The 26,302-nt window shown below is 37.6% G+C and overlaps 1 protein-coding gene across 4 annotated transcripts in view; it reads right to left on the bottom strand.

Moving 5' to 3' along the window:
- Ptbp2 (polypyrimidine tract binding protein 2) overlaps nt 1-24,476 on the bottom strand; it is a 61,468-nt gene extending 36,992 nt beyond the window's left edge. For 2 of the 4 annotated variants that reach the window (XM_085677777.2, XM_085677778.2), the window contains exons 1-3: nt 24,304-24,476; nt 22,610-22,640; nt 5,152-5,227 (exon numbers count right to left, since the gene is read on the bottom strand). In XM_085677777.2, coding sequence (XP_085533903.1) covers nt 5,152-5,227; nt 22,610-22,640; nt 24,304-24,311 — 115 coding nt within the window. In that variant the 5' untranslated portion in view covers nt 24,312-24,476. The remainder of the gene's footprint in view (nt 1-5,151; nt 5,228-22,609; nt 22,641-24,303) is intronic. The other 2 variants (XM_085677779.2, XM_085677780.2) reach the window with 1 other exon arrangement.
- Nucleotides 24,477-26,302: the final 1,826 nt, after the last annotated feature.

Below are 26,302 nucleotides of genomic sequence, written 5' to 3'. Positions count from 1 at the left end.
AACTGTCACTATATGTAGAGGGCCTATGTTGGTCCCAGGCAGGCTCCCTGGTTGTTGGTTCAGACTCTGTGAGTTTCTATGAGCCAGGTTAGTTATTTCTGTGGATTTTCTTGTGATGTCCTTGACACCTCTGGCCCTCTTCAGCAGGATTCCCTGAGCTCAGCCTAATGTTTAGCTGTGGGTCTCTGCATCTGTCTCCACCAGTTACTGGATGAAGACTCTCTCAAGACAACTGGGGTGGTCTTCAGAGATGACTGACAACAGATCAGTCAGCAATCTGATAGCAGGAGATGGTCAGTTCTGGATACGTATCCACTACTGTTAGGAGACTTAGCTGGGGTCATCCTTTGAGATTTTTGGAAGTTTCATTTTGCACCAGGTTTCTCCCTGACCCCGAAATTTCTAGTCGTCTCTTTCAGTACTCTCCTTCTCTATTCAACCCTCCACCTGATCCCTCATGTTCCCATCACTACCTACCCCCAGTCTTCACCCAGGAGATCCACTCTCCTTGAGCCAAACTGAGGACTATTAACCTTCCCTTACTGGATCTCTTTCAATCACTTGAAATTTACTGCTATTTTATGATCGAGAACATACTGTATCATGATGAACATCATATATATAGTTCTGTAGTTACACAATATAGTTTCACAAATATGGGTTAAACCAAAGTGACAGAGCCACTGTAGTCTTTTATTTACAGTGTTATGGTTAAGCTTCTATCTGACTGGATTTAGAATTATCATGGAAACACATATGGTATATATACTAGGGTATATTCTAGATTAGTGAATATGATTCAGTGAATGTGAACTTGACTTATTATAAGTAAAACAATTTCTAGGAGAGAAAACAGCAGAATCCTATATTAAGTGAACTGCTTTAAGATCAGATCCTGCCAAATAGAGAAACCAATGTTGATTGACCAAAATTGTTTCCCTACTTACAAAGTGCTAGAAGGAACTATGCAGGCTGCTGGCGGAGAAAAGATCAATGGTCTCATTGGGCAACAGACCCACATGCTGCAATACCAGCCTGTTTAGAAAGATGTGGCTGCCCACTGATGCAATAGTAACTCAACAGCTATAGCAATAACCACTCTCTTTCTGCTTCTCTGAAGCCTGCTCTACTGTAGGAATTCTATGTCTGTTACACAACCTGTTCAAAAGTCTGTAACTGGGGAGACCATAGGTCCTGGGGAAAAGTCACTATTACTTGGCTAAACACTCATGTTGTCAAACTACCTTCTAAATATCTGTTCATATGCACAGATACAGATCTCAAGTCTAGTCAGAGAAGCTTCTTTTTGCAATGGTAGCAGACTCACAGCTTATCAAAGTAATAAGCACATTAATGTCTTCTTGTGGATAAATCATCTTATTAACCTTCCCCTATCCAAGGCTCAGTATGTATAGAAACATGGACAGAAAGATAAGAGATGATGAAAAAGGGTGAAAGTTGTGAAATACAGATATCTGGATATGACCAAGGCTGTTGGACACATTAATTCACAGCAGATATGGTTACCGACGTAAGATTAAGCCAAGCAAAATTCCAACATGGCATGTGGAGGAGCCACAAACTGCTCATGCTGATGATGAATGGCTAATGAAAGTCTCTTTTGGAGACATGTATGCTGGCAAATTACCAGTGCCCCAGAGGATGGCCACACAGTCAAGCCAATATGGACAGCACTAACTAAAGGAGTTGTTAGTAACAACAAAAGGAATCACTAAGCTGAGAAGAGGACAGGATAACAGGCAACAAACAGGAGGGAGGGAATGGTGGATAGATATCATCAACATATAATATATATGGACTTTATGAGTAAATTAAATATATTTGAAAGAGAAACTGTGAAATTATTTTCTAAAGTAGTTATAGAATTTTACAATAGTATAACTATCAAAACTCTCACACTCTTTCCAATACTTCATGTGATAATCATTTTTGCCTAGTATCTGTTCAAGTATTTTGATCAATTTCTAAAACTGGGTTGTTCATAATCTATAATCTTATTGTTAAACAGGAGTTTGCATATTTATAAGTTTATACACAATCTTGATATTGGTTTTTTGTTTTGATTTTTGTTCTTTTGGTTTTCAGAGACAGGGTTTCTCTACAAAACAGTCCTGGCTGTCCTGGAACTCCCTTTGTAGACCAGCATGGCTTCAAACTCACTGAGAGCCACCTCCCTCTGCCTCCTAAGTGCCAGGAGGCATGTTCTACCACCTCCCAGCTTTTAATATTAGCTTTTATAGCTATACTCTTTAAAAAAAAAAATATTTGGCTACACACGGCTTGCCTTTGTCTCTGAAGGGCAAACATATTTCTTTTGTTTTTCAACGACTGTTTGAGTCATTACCTACAAAATTTCTGTTTTCTTCTAAAATTTTTGTAACTTTCAGACTTACATTTACAACACAGAGTTCATTTCCACCTATATCAGAAGACATAAATCCAAAAATCACTTACAATACAAAAGGAAGATAAAAAGCTACATAGTATTCCTTTAAATCTCTTTTCTCCTCACAAGACTTTGTACCTCCCATAAACCTGTTGTTCATAAATCTGTGGACTTACTTTTGAATTCTCTCTACTATGGTCAACTGACAAACCCAATTATCTTTAACCCAAAACAGTATGCTACGTACTGCAGAATTATGTCAGAGTTTAGCGCATACTTTAGGGGTCAACCCATCAGAGATGCATACCTTGTTTAGTCACTATCAAAATCAGTCAATCTTCCAGCTTTTCACCATTATGTACTAGCTACATTTTTATCTTTTCTTACAGATATCACTAAGATTTTAGCATATAAGCTCAATTTCAGAATATTTTTATGTTAAAGTCAACATAATATCACTTTATGTAAAATATTAAGAACTTTGTCAAAGTAATCCCATTTGTTTTCACTTTTGGGCTGTTGTCATAATCTCATCTACATAATAAAGCCTATAATAAAAATGCAACCTAGCTAGTATCAAAATTCTGCTTATGACACCTACACCAATTCTGTCTGCCTAAATTTGTACAATTTCCTTCTCTTCAGGATTCAGGCCCCCAAGTCCCACATGTTTATAATGCCAATGAGTTTCTTGTTCAGGGAAGCTTCTCTGCAGAGAAGCAGAAGGAGGAGGAGGCTCACTGCAGGGGTTTCCATTCAGTTAACCTTATACTTTTTGTTCATCAACTCCAACAATAAACTTTGATTTGGAAGATGACTGGAAAAGGGATCAAGGCTACTACAGTTACTCGTGTATAGTTGTAGATATTAATTTTTAAAATATTCCTAGTACCAATTACTATTTATTATAAATAAAAAAACTTGACAAGGCAGAACTGCAGATATGTGAACTTGCATGTTCATTATCAGAATCATGGCACAACGATAGTTTCATAATTGCTATGCAGAAAAATAATATATACTAGAAATTCACCTTTACATCAGCATATTGCAGTTAGCAAATATAATCTTACTATTTTTAGCAAATTGAAACATTAGGATTGTTTATGTGTATATCAAAGTGTATCAAAACAATTAACTGAAATATAATTTTTGTTTATAGAAAAAAGAAAACTGGCTTCAGGAAAACAGGTAGAAAATGTAGAGTTTTAAAATAAATTAATCTAATAATATGATGTGGGAGTCCCCTCTGGATGCTGTGAATACCACTGGTTAAAGAAGCTGCTTTGGGCATACTGCAGCGCAGAATAGGGCAAGGTGGAAATTCCAAGCAGACAGAGGAAGAGAAGGTAGGAGGAGTCAAAGAGAAGTCATGTAGTTGCCAAAGGAGAAGGATGCTTGCGTTTTGCCAGTAGGCCACGAGCTCATGGTGATGCACAGATTAATAGAAAAGGGTTAATTTAAGATATAAGAGCCAGCTAGAAATACGCATAAGCTAATAGGCCAAACAGTATGGTAATTAACAGTTTTCGTGTGATTATTTCGAGTCTAGACGGCCGGGAAACAGTCTCCATCAACAATAACAATAATGAAAAAGATATTAAAATATTATTTCAGATTTACCCAAGAAGAGCTCTGTGCAGATTAAATGAATTCCCTTAGATTTATAAGTAGACAACAAAATGGAAATTCATTAAAATATTATTAGAGCAAAGAAAAGATGAAACTACATAGAAAATAATTGTGTTGGTCAATTTTGGTTTTTTATTTACAGTACAGGCAACAGGGTTTTGAGTATAAATAAAGAAATATACACAGAAAATAAAAGGCAGAATATGAGGCCCGTGAGAATGGGCTCTTTTTTTTAATTAAAAAGACAATTATTAAAACTGAGTTAGCATGAGGTGCCTATAGTCCCAACTAAATCAGAGACCAACAAAGAGGGACTACTTGCCCACTTGAGCCCAGGAGGTGAAGGTCAACCTGGACAACAATGAAAAACTGTCACAGAAAAGGAAAAAAAAAAAAAAAAGACAGGAAGGAAGGAGAAATGGAAGAAAAGGAAATTATGGCTTTTGAAAATATTGTCTACCACCAGATTTGATCATTACAGTGTGTTTAAGGTCAAACTGTAAACAAGTATATAGAATCTTATATATAAATAAAAAATTTACCATAGTTAACAACAGTAAGATAAGGGGAAAGTTTCAAGACTGGGTAGGACCAGTCGCTGAGCATTTCCCTGGCAGGTGTAAGCACTTGCTGTGCACTATAAAGATATATTATTCTCATTGGTTACTAAAGAGCTGACTGCTCAACAGCTAGACAGGATAAGGTTAGGTGGGAGAATCAGACTAAGAAAATGCTGGGAAGGAGGAGGAGGAATCTGAGAAGCCACCATGAGCAGCAAAGTGAGCAGGATGGGAAGTAAGGATATAAGGTAAAGGAGTCCTGGGGCAGCACACAGGTTAATAGAAATGGGTTCATTTAAGTTAGAAGAGCTAGTTAAACACAAGTCTAAGCTATTGGCCGTGGTTATTTGGGGAGTGGCTGACGGGACAGAGAAGTCTGTCTACAAGTGCTTGCTTCAGTCCCTAGCATCACAATAATAAATAAATTGAATTAGATTTAAACTCTGCTTGCTCACAAAATCATCAATTTCAGGTTTCAAAACAAAAGCTGTTCTGACCGAAGTTCTGACCTGGCAAACAGTAAATGAGGGCTGCTAAGACAGCAACACTTACCTGTAACTACCATGCCGCTCATATTAGAGTTGGGACTACTGAGAACACTGCCTGAGAGTAGCTCGTCAGATCCTCTCTATAAAAAAGAAAAACAAATTACCATAAGACACTGTACTTAAAAAACAATGCAAAAGCTTATCTTTTATTTCTAATTATTCAACTACTACACATGACAAATCCCTAAGACAATGGTTCTCAACCTTCCTAATGCTGCAATCCTTTACAGCACTCACAATGTGGTGATCTTCAACCATAAAATTATTTCACTGCTACTTCTTAACTAATATTGCTACTATTATGGATCATAATATAAATACCTAATATACAAGATATCTGATATGTGGCCCCTGTCAAGATTGTGACCCACAGATTCAAACTGATGCCCTAAAACAAAGGATAATTTCATTCTTTTTTATTTTTCTTTTCCGCCTGCACCAAGAGAAAGTGTTCATTTTCTTCTTTTTACCCAAAGTTCAAGAAAGGAAATGTTAAAGTTTTATAATCAATTCTTTAAAAGGCTACTCAACTGCTTGCCAAAAAGGAAATAGGACAAAGGAGATAGCCTTTCTCAAAAGCATTATTTGAATCTTTCATTCTACCAGTTTTACTCATTCAGATAAATCAGGTCTTTAGGAAATTCAAAATTCAAAATGGGGAGCTATTAGTTACCATAATCCCAAAAAAACCCCAGATATAAATATCAATGAGAACACTGAAAACAAAAGCAACATCTAAAGAATGAGAAAGTTCACTGCACAAAATATAAGAGAGAAATTGACTCATCTTTAAATTCTTTAGGGAAAGGTATGTCAAATTACTTATATGTTCAAATTACTCATTAATGTTTTAGGTATTTGAAAATACCTGAATTTTATAAAAATATACTTTACTAGACTAACGTTGAAAATTAATCAACTGTTTTGTCTATTTACTAGATGAACATTAATATTTAAAATAACTAAATAATAGTGACTGACTTAAAGAACTTATCAGAATAAATTGAACACAAAAATAAAGATGATGAAGTATAAAATAATTTTATATTACAAAATATAAAAAGACAAATCAAATTGTTATATACACAAAGTTGGCTTCCAACTACAGGATGAGGGTTTCCTACCGTGAATAAAATCAGCACTTATCTAAATCATTCCATATCTGATTCTAAAAGTAAAAGGAGGGAGGAAATAAAAGGGGCAAGTCTTAGTGCTTTACTTAGCCAAAGAAGCCACACAACCCTTCAGAAGGGTCAGAGCGTGATGTTGAAGCATTCACCGCCATCCTTACAAATAAATACACTAGTTTCCAAAAGTAAACACAACATCCTTTCAGATGTGTATTATCACTGTATCCTTTCTTTCCACTCTACCAGATGGTAACTAACTACAAAGTGATGGGTAGCAAATCCCTGTTCTGAGTTAACGCAAAGCCTCTAACTGACTCACTGCATACATAAGGCTTCTCTCTTCCCTACCACAAACCTTCACAACGTATGGAAAAATTGTTGAGTTTTTAAAAATTTTCATATGGTGGAAACTTTTCTACAATATTGATGTTAAAATTACATTAACTAATGGAATTTTACAAGAACTCTTACTCAACCTAGTCATTTAACTTTGATGCTATAAAAAAATCACGTAATGATAAGTGATGGCTGTTTCATTGGAGTGGCTGCTAAAAACAAATCAAACTTAATATTTAAATTCAGAATCAAAACCTATCCTAATATGTAATCTGTAATCTCCAAAACTGTTCATTCATCTAAAATGTCAACGTGTTTTACACTCCACTTAAAAATTTACATATCAAAATGAGTTTGAATGTCTCTTGGTAAATAAGTATGATTAGAAAAACTAAGACATCTAATATAGTACAAATGATCATTTCAAAAAAATATCTCATCGAATTAAAGTTTTTGTCAGAGGAATGAATATGATTTTTAAAAAAATGCAACTCATTTGTCATTAGTTTGAAAGGTATGAATGGGTTTTTCTTCTGTTATTAAACTGTCTTCTGCTTATCACAATTGAAAGTAACTACCATCTACTGCTTCCTGCAGAGAGTTCTGAGGGCTGCCAATTGTAACAAGCAGAAGCTGCGGAAGTTGGGATGTACATGGGCCCTGCTAGGTGGAAGACTGACCTCTAGCCAAGCACCTTCTAGTCTAAAGATGCCAGTCTAAGAAATCATGACCTGCAAAAATTAAAAAATATCAAGTTCCGGAGAAAAACTAGACTTTCAGAAAATGATGTTACTCATCCTTCGACAGAAAAAGATGAACAGGTATGAGTGTTAACCTCTCATTAAATGCTGGAAAAGCACATCACACTACCCATAAAAATACACAAAACAATGACACACTAAACAGAACTATCACAATCAAAAGTTACATTTGAAGAACTATTAACAATACAGATAAACCTACAGGAATAATAGCAAGAAAAAAGAAAAATTAGTAGTTACACAGTATCAGACCAATTAGCCAAGAACAAAAAGCATAGGGATCATAAATGCAAGATGGAAGAAATCTGGCTTGTTGAAATCATTTTCTTATCCCATCAGAAACTTATTTAAAAAATTATTTTTATTTCAGGAATCCCTAAAAAGAAATTAAATCTGAAAGGAAATAAGACTAGAACTATGTAGTAACAAAATCCCCACTGGAAAAACTATTAAAGTAATTAAAAATGCTTAAAGTCCATATAAAATTGCAAATACATGTATATGCACATTATACACATTTATGGTCTTCATTTTCATTTTCTAGCAGAAAACTCTGAAAAGTCCTTACAAAAATAATACTAATGAGATTACTGACAGCTGGAGGGCTCTAGGCAGGCTCAGGATAGCAGCTGGTCACTGGAGGAAGACCAAGGATCAAGAGAGGAGGAGATAAAGGTTAAGTTGATCACCAACAGTCAATGGTCTGATCGAACATGACTATGTAATGAAGTCTCCAGAAAACACTCAAAGGACTAGTCCGGTTTCTAAGTTTAGCATGTAGAAATTCCCAGACACAAAAAACCTAAAATTTCTACAGCCCTTCTCCCTCACCTTGAACACCTCTTCACCTTACCATTAATAAAGCTTTAAATAAAGCTGTCTTCAGTAAATTAAGTGAACCCAAGAAGATAACTGTGGGAACTACACATTTCAAGCAATGGCACACAACTAGGGGCTTCTGACAGGCATACCAAAATGGAGAGAAATTTGAAGACTTGATTGTATTTTGCGTACAGAATTAGAAGCCCACAAAACAGGAGAAAATCTTTACCAACTATACATCAGAAAGTGTCTATATCTAGAATTTACAAAGTGCAGAAATTATATACCAAGGAAATAAAAACAACCAATCAACACATAACAAAGAATAAACTGCATTAAAAATTAATAAATATGTCCAATAACCATCTTTAAAAGTATTCAATATCCCTAGCAACCAAAGAAACACAAATTAAAACTACTTTGAATACCACCTCACACCGGTAAAATTGACCACCATCACCAAATCTCTCTTTTTACTTTTGGTAGGGATGCAAACTAATACAGCTATTGTTTAGAAACAGTTTGGAGATTTCTCAAACAGTTAACAAAGAACTACCAAATGACCCAACTCTTTCACTTCTCATTATATATACCCAGAGAATCTGCACCCCTGTTTACTGCTGCTTTGTTCACTATAACAAAGAATAGGGATTAAGCTAGCTACTTATCAACAGATGAATGGATAACAAAAACAAATATTTACAAGTAAAATAGAATACTAAGTTATAAAGAAAAAAACTAAAAAAAAATCTGTAGAAAAAATGGACTTGAAATGCACAGTATTAAGCAGGATCACACAATCTCAGTAAGGAAAAAAACCTGCATGTTCTCTCTCATATGTGAAATGTAGTTAATACATGCTTATGTGTAAACAAATGTACATGTGGTGAAAGTAACATGCTATAGAGAAAAAAGGCTAAACATAAGGGAATGAGGGAGGACTGAAAGCAGGCAATGAACATGAGTTATGAAAGAAGATAAATATAAAACAATTGTTTTTCTAGTTCTAATTCTGTCATGAATTTTTTGTTCTTGGTAGAAGGTAAGTGTATGAAATATATTTGACACTAAAAGTGAAAAGTTAATGTGAAGCTCCACATTAAAAATAAAAACCAAAAACAATGTACATTCCATTAATGAGGAGAAAACAGTAACAAACACCAGACTAGCAGAAACTAAGACTACATAAAGTACCAGTAAGAACTTGACATGTAACCCTTCTATGTTAATCTGAGACATAAATCGGAATGAAATGCTGGGAAATAGTCTACTACCACTGGGCAAAGTTAACATACTCAAGTCTCAGTGCACACTTTTCAAAAAACGGTCATACATATACTAGCACTGTTCAACTTCATAATCCTTATCCCAAATATCTACCAAATGAGATAATTTGAACATTTTCACAGAAGAGCTCTCCACAGTATTATGCAACTGCACATATAATTTAGCTAATTACTGAAATCATCACTGAATGAAAACAGAAGTCACAGCCACAGTCAGGTGTAATGGCTCACACTGGTAATCTCAGCAGCCAGGGGCTGTTGCAGAAGGACAGCCACAGGTTGAAGGCCAACCTGGGCTACATAGGGACTTCTAAGCCAGCCTAGACTGCAATGCTAGACCCTGCTCCCCTCCCCCACGAAAAAAGACAAATTATAGAAAACATATGGACACACTATTTTCATAAAATGCATTACATTTGCGCACTTGTGTTCCTAAGTTCTTAAGTATCTAGGAGAATTAGCTTTTCGATCCTTAGGTGAATGCTCATAGCCTGTGTATGATGTGGCATTAACTGCTGACAACCTGTACACATCTCCACATATACATTAAGTCTCTAAATTACTTAAAATATGTAATATAGATAAAAATACATAAGGCAATGTAAACAGCAGAGATAATGCATTGTTTACATTAAGAAAGTCTTTACATAAACAATTGGGAAGCAGTATTTTCAATCCAAGGATACCTGCAGGCAGAACATAAGTCAATGAACATGGGAGACCATATGTTAATCTTTTGCATTTACATGACAAAAATCATATTGGAAAGAGTAAAAAAAATCTTCAGAGCACACCTATGTTAAGATACAGAGGGAAGTAAAAGTTGATACAGGCATATGTATATATTATATGGTAACATTCATATTTTTTAAGTGGCAGATAAGGGTCTAATTATATTTTCACAAATTATATTAAAGGTTCCAGGAAGAAAACAGTAAGAACAATACATTTTAATAACCCCAACAAGCCACTTCCGTGAAATAATCAAATGATAAGAAAAAGAATCAGAACAAACTACAATCAATACTGTAGATTAAGGTATCATATCATACAAGGCCAGGTATAGGGATCACAGGTAAACTGGCTAATAGTGCAAGTCTGATGACCAGAGTTCAGATCCCTAGAACCCATAATTAAAGGTGGATGTGTGGAACCCCTAATCTGCAATCCCAGTGCTGCTACAGCAAGATGGAAGCTCTAGACTGGAGTGATCCTCAAACTCCTAAGTCAGCTAGGCTGAAATAAAATAGAAACAAGAGAGACACAAAGTGGAAGGTAAGAAATTCCCAGAAGCTGTCCACTGACCTCCACATGCACAACCTGATACATGTGACCCCCCCATAAATAAGTATTTTTAAAGCTGTCACAAAATTATTTCATAAGTAATAGATACAACTTGACACTACATAAAATTTGCCTCTGGTCATTTCTCCTACTCATCAAGTAAGACTTATTTATAAATTCATTTATACTATTTTATGGGTATGTGTCTATATGCATTTATGGCACATAAGTACAAAGGTGCCCACAGATTATAGAAAAAGATGCTGAATCTTGTCTTAGTTCCTCAAACAGGGGAGGAGGAACCTGCAGGCAGAAGGTGATGGATGGCCATGGAGGGGTGATGCTTACTGGCTTACTCATCATGGCTTGCTCTGCCTGCTTCCTTATAGAGCCCAAGACAATCAGCTAAGGTTTGGAACCACTGCCATGGGCTGAGTCCTCCCCCATCGGTAAGTCCTTTCCCATCAGTCACTAAAAAAATGTCCTACAACTGGATCTTATAGAGGCATTTATCTCAATTAAGGTTCCCTCTTTTAGGATAACGATAGTCATCCTAAAGTAATACTAGCAGGACACATCCCTGGAACTGGAGTTATAGCCTGACAAGAGTCTTGGGAAGTAGACTTGAGTACTCTGAAGAGAAGCAAGTGTCCTTAACTTCATCAATCCAGGTCTAAGATTTGTTTTCGAAAGACAATATTTTAAATACACAATATTTAAAAACAGGAATATGCAAAGGAAGAAAACATGAGAACATACTCTTTCTGGCCAAAGGAAAACTTCATACAGTAGACTGAAAATCTGTTTCATTCCTTCAACATCATCCTAATACTGATTTAAATGTTCATGAAATCCACTGTAATATGAATTCTAAAATACATCCCTGTTTAGCCAAACACAGTAAGATATTTTTAATGAAAAGCATAGTGAAAAAGAAAAATGCAGTCAAGTTCAATTGGTTTAACCAGATAAAATTTTGAAATAGATTTTAAATGAATCATAAAGGAAATCTAAACTTCAAACACAAACTTAGAAACTTGAAAGTTTTTGGCATAGGAAGTAGAAATCACAAGCTGAAAATCTGTTTAATCTTCCTCACGGTAAAACAAATCCAAATTAATTCTGTATTTGAATACTTTCTCACCCACGAGACTAGCAATACTGAGACTGGGACCTGAGGCTCTCCTATATTCCACAAGGGCTAACCAGCAAGCCCTTGGGATCCTACTGCCTCCCCCACCACCCACTTGAAGCTACAGGCACAGACTATAAGATCTGTTCTTGCTAAGAGACACTGGCATTCATATTTCTAGATAGCCAACAAACCCCCACACAAAAACATTTAAGAATATCTAGTAAAACTGTGTTTGTATTACACATTGACCAAACAATTCATATCTAGGAGCTACTCTAAAGAAATAACAGCAATTTTTTTATACTAACAAGAGTAAAAACAGTGAAAGACTACACAGAAGGCAATGAGAATGTTTCATTATTACAGACATGTCCTCTAAGGATATCTATCTATATACATATATATTTACTATATATCATTTAGTAAAATGTCAAGATATAAACATTATGCACACTGTGCTACTTTCTACATACTGTGGGAAGGAAAATGAATATATAACCTCAAGTATAATGGATGAGTTGAATAAAACCATCAATTAATGAAAATAAATTAAATTTAAGAAGGAATACAACACAGTAGGCTAGCTAAACTTCTCTGAATGTAGGTTGCTGCATAGGTCATTTCTTTATAGCTTGTTTCAAAGAAAATTTAGTTAAAAATTTTTACAAATAAAAACAAATCTACCATTAATTTAGTGGTAGAACAAAAAGAGTAATTTCCATAAACTTTAAAATTCAATGATTATACTATGCCTTTTTGCTTCCTAGAGACAAAACATGACTACAAAAATAATAAATTATATTAAATGTTAGTAAATATTAATATTGCTTTAAAAAAGTTTTAAAAAGCTATTTTTTTTAAAGTGCTATGTGTGGTATACCAAGGTTAGTATTAGCAAACGAAGTTTTTCAGGGACAAGAGATACAACCATAAATCAGGGGGCTGGAGTAATGGCACAATGTTTAAGAGCACATTTTTTGGTAGAGGTCTGGGGTTTGATTTCCAGCACAAGGGTCAGTTCACAACTGTCCATAATTCCAGTTTGAGGATGCGTGCACAAGATACACAAAAATACATGTGAGTAAAACACTGACACACATAAATAAATCTAAAAAAAATCAAATAAGCAAAAACTATATAACTTTAAATACAAACGAGAAAATAAAAGAGCTCGTAATATATTTCTATCAAAAAATGCTAACTGTCCACTGAAGAAGTAACAATCTTAGAGCAAATATCCCCTTGTCCCATTATTGCAGTTTCTAAAGAACATTTTCCACATCATGGAACAGAGACTTTTTAAAAAGCATGGTAAATTTTAAAACAGATTACCAAAGTTACTGGTATTTGAAGCTCCACCTGCTCAAGGTGCAATAGCATTTCTTTTCTTTTCTTTTTTTTTTTTTTTGATTTTTCGAGACAGGGTTTCTCTGTGTTAACAGTCCCTAGCTGTCCTGGCTAGCTCTTGTAGACCAGGCTGGCCTCAAACTCACAGAGATCCACCTGCCTCTGCCTCCCGAGTGTTGGGATTAAAGGCACACACCACCAACGCCCTATTCACAATAGCATTTTTAAAATAGTCGCCACAAGGGACTAGAAGATTAACATTAAAATGCTTAATTTCATAATGGTAATAACAACTAAAAAGACGGAACTCACACTAACTATACTGGAGGTCAATCATCAGAAAAACTGGAACGGGGGAGAAGCTTATTAGACCCAATCCCTCCCTCCCCAAGGGAGTATTAGCAGTTAATGGTTGCTGGGAAAGGACTCAGTTTCTACAGTGGTATAGTCACTGAAAAATTGTCCATATTCCAGTAAATAACCTCCCACCCAGGCTCATTCAAGAAATCCCAGGTAAACCAGTGGGTTACACACACACACACACACACACACACACACCAAAAATAAAAGGAGGGTTACAGCAGAAGAGGGAAGTGGAGAGGGAATGAGAAAAAAATGGGAATGAGAACTATGATGCATTTCATACAACCATGAGATTATCCAAGAATTAAATTCAGCCTACTTCCAGTTTTAAAATGGTGTGTGGCTAAAAATTCATGGGCAAAGTTCATAACGGAATTTTTACTGCTGTGAGACAATGGTCTGTACCCTGTCACTTATATTTTAAATAAACACTGATGGAACAGTAGCCAGACAGGAAGTAGAGGTGGGGCAATGAGAATTCTGGGAAGAGGGAAGTTTCAGACTATAACTGTCACCTTGTCACATAGGAAGAAGCCACAGAGCAAGAAAGATGTGACTGCCTCAATGAAAAAGGTACCAAGCCACGTGGCTAGCACAGATAAGAATTATGGGGCTAATATAAGTTATAAGTGTTAATAAGAAGCCTGAACTAATAGGCCAATAAGTTTACAATTAATGTAGACCTCTGTGTGATTCTTTGGGACTTAATGGCTGCAGGACTAGATGGGACAGAAACCTCAGTCAACATTTTATAAATGAAGAGGAAAAATGTATTATTTTCACTATACCAATAAAATTACATATTCATGACTAAAAGTGAATGATAGGAGCATTCTGTAATGAGTATATAACACCTCACCCTATTGATAAGTGTTAATGATAGAAATGATAGGGATCATATATACAAGATATTCTTGCTAAAAATTAAACCTGTATTTGATCAAGTCTCATCTAATTTATATATTCACAATTAATACAGAAAATATGAGGAACAGACAAAACAAGGTATATAATCAGCAGAATAATGAAGAGTAGAAATTGTCCAGATGACTCAGATTCTCTAACAATAAGTTATAAGAAGAAGGTGTTAGGAAAAGAGATTTATTGATAAAAAGAGCCCTAAGAGACATTAATCAACATGTTGGCTTATTTTTTGTCCTTAACATCAAAGGAAAACTACCCATGATATTAAAAGTTACTGTAAATTTTATTGTATGAAAAGAACAGTGTCAATGTAATCAATATATCATTCTTCACTTTTTATTTATTTTTAAAGAAAACTACAAAAGAATTCAAGATCAATTTAATACAGACAAAATAGGGTCTATTTGTGTGGCAAAATTTTAACAACATTCTTAAAGTTCTGAACAAGCAGTTCCTCCTTTAAGTTTCAACCCATAGCTAAAGTATGAGACTCAGCACAACCAACTTTTCTCCAGTTACTGTGACAACTTCCATATACTTATGATATTTCCTAAGTAAATGTTTCAGTGTTTTCCTTTCAAAACATGAACTCTCAAAAACCAACCAACAGCTATAAAACTTATTGGGACATCCAAAAGTTTGTAACTGCTTTGTATTGTCAAAGTTAAAACTGTGTTATAATTTGCAACTTTTCTTAAGTGTTATCCTAATTCATAGGGTTTATTAAGTGAGAAGGAGGATCACAAATTATCAAAAGTCACAGTGAACGAGTTGATATTACCTCTTAAAACATCTTTTTACCCAGAAGTTCTCTATCTTTTTTTAATTATTACATCTCAACTGCTATAGAGAACTGAAGCACACTTATAGAATTTACAGAACTGCACAGAGCCTGCATTTAATTGCTGTATTCTGTTCTCTGAACTTTTGGTTAACTGGGTGGTAGTGCACAGAGACTGACATAGAGTTTGGGGGTTGGGGGATGACTAAGTAGCATGATTTTTTTTCTACTAAAATAAGGTGCATTTAACAAATGTGTGTATGCTTATAACCAAGAATATTCCTTTATGTTTGATTCACTTAATTTTCCTAGACTGAGAGAAATGTCTATTGATCAGTAAGTACTTTTACAATAAAAAAAAAGAAAAGACAACCACCACTAAAACTATTAAACTTAGTGCTAAAACCGAATTTCTGTCCATCAACACATGGATTTGTCACTGCTTCAATGTGTACTGCTCTGTGTTCTTCCTGTCTCTCAACCCATCTACTACAAAGAACAGCTTACGATTTCCTGGGAGCATACTGTGATCCTATCAGTATGGCACTTACTCAAAACAATCCCAGGAGATGTGATCCATCTAAAGACTAATCTTTTGGGTCTCCAACAAATAGGAATGTAGTGAAATAAAATTAGTATTTATCTTTTTAATGCTAAATTGTTCATGGATTATAAACATAGTAAAGCTCAAGACACTTCCACAATCATTAAGTATTAACCGAGTTATCTACGACTTAATATGCACACTTAATAACGGAAGAACAATCAAACTATTTTAAAAGCCTATACTCAACAGAGCTGTCATTTAATAGAGATTATGCAACAAATTGAAATTTTAAGAAAAATAATTCTAGCAAAGTACACACTATAGTATTACATTAAAATAATAATCAAAATCTAAAAATAAGCAAACAACTTTTTGAAACACATACCTTATTAAAAATCAACTATATTCAACTATTATCAAAAAAGATATGCTTAACATTACTTAATAACTCGTTAAATCAATCCAATCATGAGAAATTCAATACTCATAGTAGAACCTAAACTTTTGAGTTAGGAATATATAATTTATAATACTTTTAGAGAAAAATCCAATTTTATTAAAAACAAGCTACTTTTAACAACACTTTATCAGCACTAGCACTCCAGTTATAATTACATCCTGGTTTTTAGTTAACTCACTAAAAAAAACAACTTCTATGAATCTGGCCATACAAGTCTGCATCCAAAGTTGCTGTATTATAGCTACAAACAAATGAAACACTTAAGACAATTCAATGAAAAGCAACAATGAAAACTTAAGAGGACGCCATAAAAGCATCACTAAGAGAGATATATAGCAGCAAAACCATGTTTCAAAAAGGTTCACGTGTGCTAAGGTTTTGTCAATTTGACACAAACCAGAGACACCAAGGAGGGGGAGCTTTAACTGAAGAACTGCTCTATCTAACTGGCCTACAAGCAAACCTATGGGGCTTTTTCTTTGATGACTGACATTGAAGGGCCCACCCAGCCACTATGGGTCGCGGCACATCTAAAAAGGTGGTCCCAGAATGTAACAGAAAGCTGACAGAGCAAGCAATGGAAAACCAGACAGTAAGCAGTACTTCTGTATGGTCTCTGCTTCAGTTCCTGTCTTGAGCTCCTGCCCTGGCAGAGACTAAAACTTGTAAACATCCCCAAGATGCTTTTTTCAGTCATGGAATTCAGTCGCAGAAATGGAGAAGCAAATAAAACCACCTAGCAGAAAAAGCACATGCCTTTAATCCCAGGATTTGATGAACAAAAGTGGGGGGGCATGACTGTGAGTTCTAGGCCAGCCTGGTCTACATAGTGAATTCTGAGACACCCAGGGTTCTACACAGAACCTGTTTCAATAAAAAGGAAGGGAAAGTATAAGTTAATATGAGACAAAGGCAGAAGGGAAAAAAATAATCAATGAAAAGGACAAAAACGTGACAAAAACTTCATGAAGTTGAACACTTTGAGAGCATTAATAATCGACAATCAAAACAAAGTAGAACAAAACATGAATAACCAATATTAGAGAGCAGAGAGTTCAAGTGATTACAGGTTCTAAACCAGTGGTTCTCAACCTTCCTATTAATGCAATACTTTAATACACTTCATCATGTTGTAGTGACCCCCAACCATAAAATTATTTCGTGGCTACTTCATAACTGTAATTTTGCTACTTATGAATCATAATGTAAATATCTGTGTTTTCCAAAGGTCTTAGGTGACCTCTGTGAAAACCCACCAAAGAGGCCCTAACTCACAGGTTGAGAACCACTGTACTAAACTATCAAAATACGAAGGGACTGGGGCACAGTGGACAATAACTTTAATCCAGCCTCATTAGGTGGCAGCTCTGTGACCTTAAGACAGGTCTGGCCTACATAGCACTTTAGGCCCACCAAAATAACAGTGAGACCTTACCTCAAAAAGAAAGAAACAATATAAAGTGTGACAGAGTACAACAAACAATTCACCAAGTCTACGAAGATCAAACTATAACAGTTACCCAAGAAGAAATAGGTAGCCTAAACAGCCCTACTCTATTAAATTTGCAGCTTAAAACTTCTTCATAGAGAAAACAAACCCAAGACCTACCGAGCTTCGCTTTGCAATGACTTCCTTCCACTATTTGTTCTGTACAGCTTACAATTCATAATTTGGGAAGAACACGGTAAAACTGACAACTCTTACCAACTTAATACTTACAGGCTGTCATAGGCAAGAAAAGAAAAAATGGAGCCCCAACCAGCCAAAAGGTAAAACTGTCTAAGTACAACTGGACATCAAAGGTAAACGTAAAAATTCTGTTAGAATCTAAAACAAACACATCAGATTTACAAGGTGGATTAAATTACTAAAACAATTTTCACTACTACTTCCTGATTTTGCTGTCATGAATCATAATATAAATATCTCTGTTTCCAATAATCTTAGGTGACCCCTGGGGTCATGGCCCACAGATTGAGAACTAATGATTTATAACAACAGAAGCTGTGAATACTTAGGGATGAATCCAATCTCCCCCCAAAATTAATAATGTATAAAACTTTACAGTGAAATAATAAAGAACAATGCAAAAAAATTAAAAGGCCTCTGTGAATGAAGAAATAAACTGTATTTTGTCACAACAGGAAAATTCAGTATTAAACTGTCAGTTTTCCTCAAATTACTTAGTACATTCAAGTCAAATAGAGTAAAATTCTAGTATGTATTCTATGAGTTAGGGACAAGACTTTTCAAGACTTTCTTGAAAAAGAAAGTTGGCGAACCAAGGCAACATGATTTTAAGAGTCAGTATGTATGTAACTAGTAATTACAACAGTGCTGTTGGCAACTAGATAGGTAAAAAACGGTCAACAGGAAAGAGTATAAAAATAAAACCAGGGGCTGGAGAGATGGCTCAGTGGTTAAGAGTACTGACTGCTCTTCCAGAGGACCCAGGTTCAATTCAATTCCCAGCACCCACATGGCAGCTCACAACTATCTGAAGATCCAGTTGCAGGGGGTCTGACACCTTCACACCAATGCACATAAAATAAAGTTAAATAAACCATAAAAAATATTTAAAAAAATAAAAATAAAACCATATATAGGCAAATATTTTGTTGTTGTTGTTTTGTTTTTCAAGACAGGGTTTCTTTGTGTAACAGTCCTGGCTGTCCTGGAACTCATTTTACAGACCAAGTAGGCCTTGGACTCAGTGAGATCCACCTGCCTCCGCCTCCCAAGTACTGGGATTAAATGCGTGTGCCAGCATACAGGCAACTTTTTGTAAGGCACTTGTTTCTGACAAAGCAACAAGGTTAATTAATAAAGAAAACATTATTTTTAGCAAATGTGCTAGAAAAACTGATGTCCACATATAAATTGAAATTTTCAATCCATGCTTTGTATCCTTCTAAAAAAGTTTTAACTTCTGATTTGTGGGGCTCTTGACTTTTTTCTCCCTTCTTCCTGATTCTCATGGTATAGTCTATACTTTCTTCACCATCTTTTCCCCTACTTCCTTCTAGGGTTTCGTTTTGTTTTTATTCTAATATGGAAAGGCACTTAAAAAAAATAATTTCATCCCAAACACAGACAAGATTTAAGTAGTAAACTAAAATGAAAACTCTTAGAAAACAAAGAAGTCATTTTCCTTTAGGTTAGAAAAGGCTTAGATAGGACAAGCAGCACCATTCGTAAATGAAAGAGTTGGTGAACTATAATGGAGTTCACCATAGCTACTACTTTTCAATGCATTGTGCAAAGACTGCAACAAGATGAAAATAAATGTACAGGCTATTAATAAAGAACATGTCCAGAATGAAGCCTCTCAAAATCCAAAAGTAAAATATGAACAAAAGACTTCAACAGATACAAGCCAGGTGTGATAGCTATTAGTTGTCAACTTGACTACACCTGAAATTAACCAACACACCCAAGCTGCTGGCCACACTCTAAGGGATTTTTCTTGGTTAATTCATTAGAGGTGAAAGATCCACCTTAAAGACCCACACCTTCTGGTGGTAGCCTATCAGAAAGACATGGAGGAAAGCAGCTTTTGCTTTTTGTCTACTTGCCCTCAATCTCAATGGCAAGTTTATATATCTGGAGGCATTCCTTCACTGATATTAGAGCCTGCTTCTTCAGGATTCACACATTTACACAAGACCAGCTGGGAAAGCCAGCCTGGTGAACTAACAACCATTGGTTTCTTGGATTTTCCACTGGGAGACTGCCACTGTTAGATTAGCTGAACCACAGCTGTGGTGGTCTGAATGAAAATAGTTCCCACAGGCTGATAATGAATGGCATTATTTGAAAGGATTAGGGGTGAGGTCCTGTTGGGGAGGGAGTGGCCCTGTTGGAGGACTGTGCCACTGGGGGCAGGCTTTAAGGTTTCAGGCACTCAAGCCAGGCCCAGTGTGTGTGTGTCTCTCTCCCTCTCTTTCTGATGCCTGCCAATCCAGATGTAGAACTCTCAGCTCCTTCTCTAGCACCATGACTGCCTGCAGGCCACACTATTCCACATGATGATAATGAACTACACATCTTAACCTGTAAGCCAGCCCCAATTAAATGCTTTCTTTTGTAAGAGTTGCCATGGTCATGGTGTCTCTTCACAGCAATAGAAACACTAAGACAACAAGCTATAAACTATCCTAATAAATTCCATGTGTGTGAGTCTGTGCACGCACACACACACACACACACACACACACACACACACACACACGGATGAGAAAGAAAGAGACTGATTCATTCTATCAGTTCTATTCTTCTAGACTAGAACCCTGACTACAATATACCAGTCACAGTAATGCAACCCTTTTAATCTCAGCACTCAGGAGGCAAAGAAGCAGAATCAGGCATATCTCTAGTCTAGCTGGGAGGCCAGCCTGGTGCACATAGTAAAACCTTGTCTCAAAAAAACCAAGAGGAGGAAGAGGAGGAATCAACAACAGCTGGCAAAAGGCACACTGAAAATGCTCACAGAAGATTCCACACAGAAGTACAAATTAAAACCACAATTAAATTATCACTTCACACCCACTAAACACTAAAAAGCACTGAGAAGTCTCTGGAGGAACTGAAATCTTCATACCCTGTTGATGGCAAGATGGTACAACCACTGTGGAAAAGAGACTGCAGTTTCTCAATTAGTTAAGCATATGCCAAACATATGATTCAGCCATTCTTAACAATGGGCCCCAAGAGAAATAAAAGCGTATGTCTACACAAAAATGTGCAGAAATGTTCACAGCAACCTTTTAATACCCCCAAACACAAATGCCCACCAAAGTTTTTAATTACCAGATAGTATAATAATACTAAGGAAGGAGTGGGGGAGGGAACAATCAATACACATGTGTAAATAACTTAAAATTTTCTGTTGCGTGTAATAGGCCAGAAGACTTCCCCTTTGGGCCCCATTTGTTTAAAATTCTAAAAATGCAAATGACTCTGTAATGCCAGCAGATCCCTGGCTTCTGTGGGAGAGTAGAGAGGACTGACTACAAAGGGGCAGGATGGCATTTCTAGGAGTAACAGGAATTTCTATCTCGATTGTAGTGGTGGGTAATAAGCAAAACATTGCATACTTTAAATACAGGCAATTAGATCATATACCGAAATATTTATTTAACCAATGTTCTAGGAAAGTATATAAAATTAATTTTAACTTTGCAAACTTCTATATAAAACAACCTTTTAAAATGGAAAGTATTTTTATTGAAGTTTCTAATAGTTTCTCCTTAAACATGAATACTAAAAACTGGTAAAGCCAACATAAGGATATGTTTAGGCAGTCTAGACTAAATCTCCTCCCTTTTTTCCTGACTATTGAGGTTTTGTGTGTAAACTTAACTGCTAATAACACCACAAACTTATAGTCACTTTTACAAAATACCTTGTATCATTTATTCTTTTATGAAATTCACAGAAGTCATCTATTTGGATAAAAACTACATCAACACATTTTGTACTCTTGAGCTATTACTGACTGCAAAGCTCTTAACTATCTCCACTTGGAAAATGACTGACAATAAAACTAAATGTTCTATACAATGTGAACTCAAGAAATAATCAAACAGAAAACACAGCAACATCTACTAGTCTGTTATGAAAATTAAGCCATCACAAACTCAATTTTTTAAGATCCAAGAAAAATATTGAGGGTCAACCTCAGTAAACCAGGAATATTAACATTTTCCTACAGGTACTTATATATGAGGGGTTTTATATTTATGCTGATAATTATGGTTGAGGGGGAGGAGAAATGTCCTTATTCCAGGCTTGGGCCAAAGCTAAAAGACAAGGAATATGCCCTAACCGGGCAGAATATATGTCTTCCAGGAAGCGCTAGATGGTAAGCAAGCATGGAGTCAACTGTAAGGGTTGAGCATTTGTCCTATCCAAGAAGCGAATAAAAACCTCCTACAGACAGGACAGCTCAAAGTACTTGGGCAACTCTTCCTTTTTGGTGTCAGGGCAACCAATTTCCAATGGGATTCATTCCTAACATGCACATTTCACTTTACTCAGAGTCACACTATTTTACACTAACAAAGTTAACACTACTTAAAGAGTTCAAAAAAAAACTTATTATGAAAGCCTACAGTCATTTACACTATCCAACTGCATAGTTGTCGATAAACTGACTTTACAAATTAAAGGAAACGATTTTAACTGGGTTTTGTTGTCAAAGGTAACTGAAATTCTCAATTCTTTGTAATGATAGCATATTCAACATGTCTAGTTTCCACTTCACTTCCAAACACCATCTCCTACCTTCACACCAACAGCAACCTCAGTGACAATTCTGTAAAGGAAAAAAGAACAGTGTCAACCTCTTATTCTTCTCACGACCACTGCTTAACTTTAAAACTTTCAAGGTCTTTCATAAATCCTCCAGACACTGGCAATAAAGTTAGAGAACAAATACAGAGATGTTCAGGGATATTTTTTTAAAGGTATTATCGACCTGGAGTTTTCAGAAACACCTTGAAACATGAGCTGTTTCAGTCAGTTTAGGCTAATTTTGCAGAACCTTCAGCAGCAAGATAAAAATCCAGAACACTGCACCATTCCTACAGTGCTTGAATACGGACGTAAGCAGCATAACTCAAGTTCTTTGGTAATCTGGATAGAAGCTGGGACTTGGAAAACACGAATTTCTGCTCAAGTTTTGCCACCAATTGTTTGGAGGGAATTCAGACCATGTCTGAATCTACATTTCATGTGGAAAATTATATCCCATTAAGGTAATCTGTGGACGATTTCCACTGTCTGTTGTTACTTTTCATTATCTCTCTAAAAAAAAAAAAAGATCAGAAAACGCTAGATTGGTAACCAACTTAATAAACTCAGATTTGATTTTAGAGTCTTCAATTCCTGACACTCATTTTAATAAATGTTCATGTTACCTGAGTCTCTTTTAAACCCCATTCCCCTAAATGAGCCGTGAGTAGTGTCATATTTTTATCCAAACCTATGCCCCCTTCTCTTAACAATGAGTTGAACTGAGTCCTTAGAGATGTGGTGTTAACAGGGGCGCGACTCTGGTCCTCATCTTTTCTCACAGCTCTTTTCTCACTTTGCATCCTATCTTCACGCCCAGGCTCGCAAAGATGCATCACGACTCTTCCATATTTGATTGGGTTTTCGTTTAAGTTTTTTCCCCCAGAAACTAACCAAAGTAGCTTTAAAAGAAAAAGAAAAGGAAAAAAAAAACAAACCTGTGTGGAATATTTGTTCTTGTCTCTGCCACGGCTCGGTGGCCTTTGCCCATGTGATTGATGCTACCTCAAACACTTCACAGGGTTTTGTTTTGTTTATGGTTTAATTTCTGGGCCCTGTGGGCCGAGCCTTCAAATTTTTTTGTTGTTGTAAAGGCATCTCGATGGCCTCCCGCCCCCGCTCCCAGACTCGGATGAAAACAAAGGAGTGTGACATGTGCCCTCCTCCCTCCCGCCGCCACGCGCCCTCCCTTTCCCCGCAGCTCCCCATTCGGCTCTCCCGCCGCGGTGGTTCGGGCGAGGCCGGGGATGGCGGGCCTCTGGCTACGGGCTTCCGCACAGGCCTCCTCGGCGTTCCCAAGTCGCGCCCGCGCGGCCGCCGTCACCGCCGCCGCGGCCGCCGCCACCCCAGGGTTCGGGTCTCCCCGCGGCGTCGACATGGCTCCCGAGGGGGCAGGGCCGCACCGGGCTTCCCGCCCCATCCCCCGCCGCCCGGCCCCCACCGCGTCCCCGCAGGAGCCCCGAGGCCTCCCCGGCCTCCCGGGCCCGGCTGCGGTTCGCGCTCGCCGCCCGAACCGCTGAGGGAAGCCCGGGGAGGGGTGTGTGTGATGGGGCGGGGGTTGGGTAACGGCGGCGCGGCCTGGGAGGGGCCGCCCGAGCCCCGCTCCCCGACCCGACCGGGATCCCAGCCGCGGCCCGGACACCCTCCTCTCCCTCCCGCATCTCCTCACGGGCCCCGGTACCTACCCGTCCATTGCCGAACCGGACAAAGCTTCGCTCCCAAGAACCGAGCCACGCAGCCAGCGAGCCACACAAGCGGCGAGAAAATGGCGGCCAGGGCCCGACGGAAATTGCCGAAGGTGCCAGAGCGCACGGGGCAGCGCGCGGCGGCGGAAAGAGCCGAGCGCTCGGGCGCCCGGCGGCGGGAGACGAGCGGCGGGGCACAGGGACCGGGGGGAGTGGGCGCCTCCGCCGTTGGCTGCCTCCGCCTGCCCGCGCGCCTGCTCCCGCCCTCTGCGACGTACCTGCTGCAGTGGCTGGCTGGGCGTCCTGGGTTCCCTTCTGTGGGCGGTGTGAGTAGGACAGCCTCCAGCCTGCATGCACCCTTATGCCTCAGGCTGGCCCGGGCTGCAGGATGGCTCCCAGGCGTCCAAGTTCCTTCCAAACCCGAGCTCGGTTCATTCCACCCACACAGGTCAATGCCAGCCCCAGTGTGGTGACCCTCTCCACCCTCTCAGCCCCAGGGAAAATACTTAACAATTAGCTTCCTCTACGGTGTGTAGACACTCTCCGTCCTCCAAAGTCTTACCCCACTGAACAAGACCCACTGCTTAGTAAAAACAAAACTTCTCAACAGGGAGAGCTCATCAGATTGGCGGTTGCTTCCAAACCTGGAGTCAACCCAGCCAAGTGGATGAAAACGTGATCCTCATTTCGGTTAGTAATTACCGTGTATCTGTTCAAAATCAATAAATAAAACAAAAAACCGTATGTATCTCCCAGTTCCCTAAATGGGAATGGTCAGTGTTTGTACGTTATTCCAGCACTCTTGGGGATATGGAAAAAATGAGAATGGGGGTGAAGACACTTAAGTTAGCATTGGTCAGAGAGGGTGAAAATGTTAAAATGACCTAGACAAAGTCGCTCTTTTTCCCGTAGTACTCAAGGCCTTAAATTTAATAGTATAGTGCACGTTTTCCGTTTTTCTTTAATGTATCTGTAGCATAGCATCAACAAGGTTTTGGTTTGGGAGAATGCTCCCTGGGTGACACTAATGCCAGCACCCTCTTTCGTTCACTGGTCACTTCCTACTTTTCAACACTCAACCAACCTTGCTCCTCCAATTGTTCTCAATGTCCCCTCTAGATCTGCCCATGTCTCCTTCAGGAAATCCCCATACCCTTACCAGCTGGAATTTCACTTCACTAAAGGGTAGGTTGTGGATAGACTTTTTAAAAATAGTACATCAGAACCAGGCCCCATCTACTCCAGAGGATGAGACAACTTAGAGCCTATTTCAAAAGCCAAAACTACACACACACACACACACACACACACACACACACACACTCCGTTGCTATAAGAACTTTTCAAAGCTACCACATGGTCAAATATTCTTGATTTGCCTCAGGGACTGTCAATTGTTTTTTAAAATTTTCTATAATGTCTTTCTTTTGACTACGCTATTGACTTATGATACATAAAGGATGCATCATAATTTACATTAATAATAGTTTTTCATGTTTTGTGGTTTTGTTCACGCAGTTTCACTCAACAATTAAATTTGTATACTCTCAAAGGGGGGAGGAATACAGCATTCATTCTCTATATATCTCACACTGGTTCAATCAATATTGATTAATTGGTTCTTGCTTTATCCTGGGGAAGACAAACTGTGTCATGAGGGACAGAATTTCTCTGTCAAGTGTCAAGTATTTGTTGAAATACATTCTTTGGTTTTCTTCCTAATAAAGTATAGAAGAGCAAACATTCAACATAATCAATATGCTGGCTTATTTAAATCAGTACTTTGTAGAAAATATTTGAGGGAGTTCACAAGTTATGATACATCAAGTACTAGACTTTAAAGCGTAGTAAAGAAATGAAAGTGTAGACAAGCCATGATGGTGTGAGCCTTTGATCCCAGCACTTGGGAGGCAGAGGCAGGGGGATCTCAGTGAGTTTGAGGTCGGCCTAGTCTACAAAGCGAGTTCCAGGACAGCTAGGACTGTTAAACAGAGGAACC

Source organism: Myodes glareolus, chromosome 17 (genome assembly GCF_982192425.1).
Source record: "Myodes glareolus chromosome 17, mMyoGla1.1, whole genome shotgun sequence".
Lineage (NCBI taxonomy): Eukaryota > Metazoa > Chordata > Mammalia > Rodentia > Cricetidae > Myodes > Myodes glareolus.
This window is presented reverse-complemented; position numbering and strand designations above follow the sequence as displayed.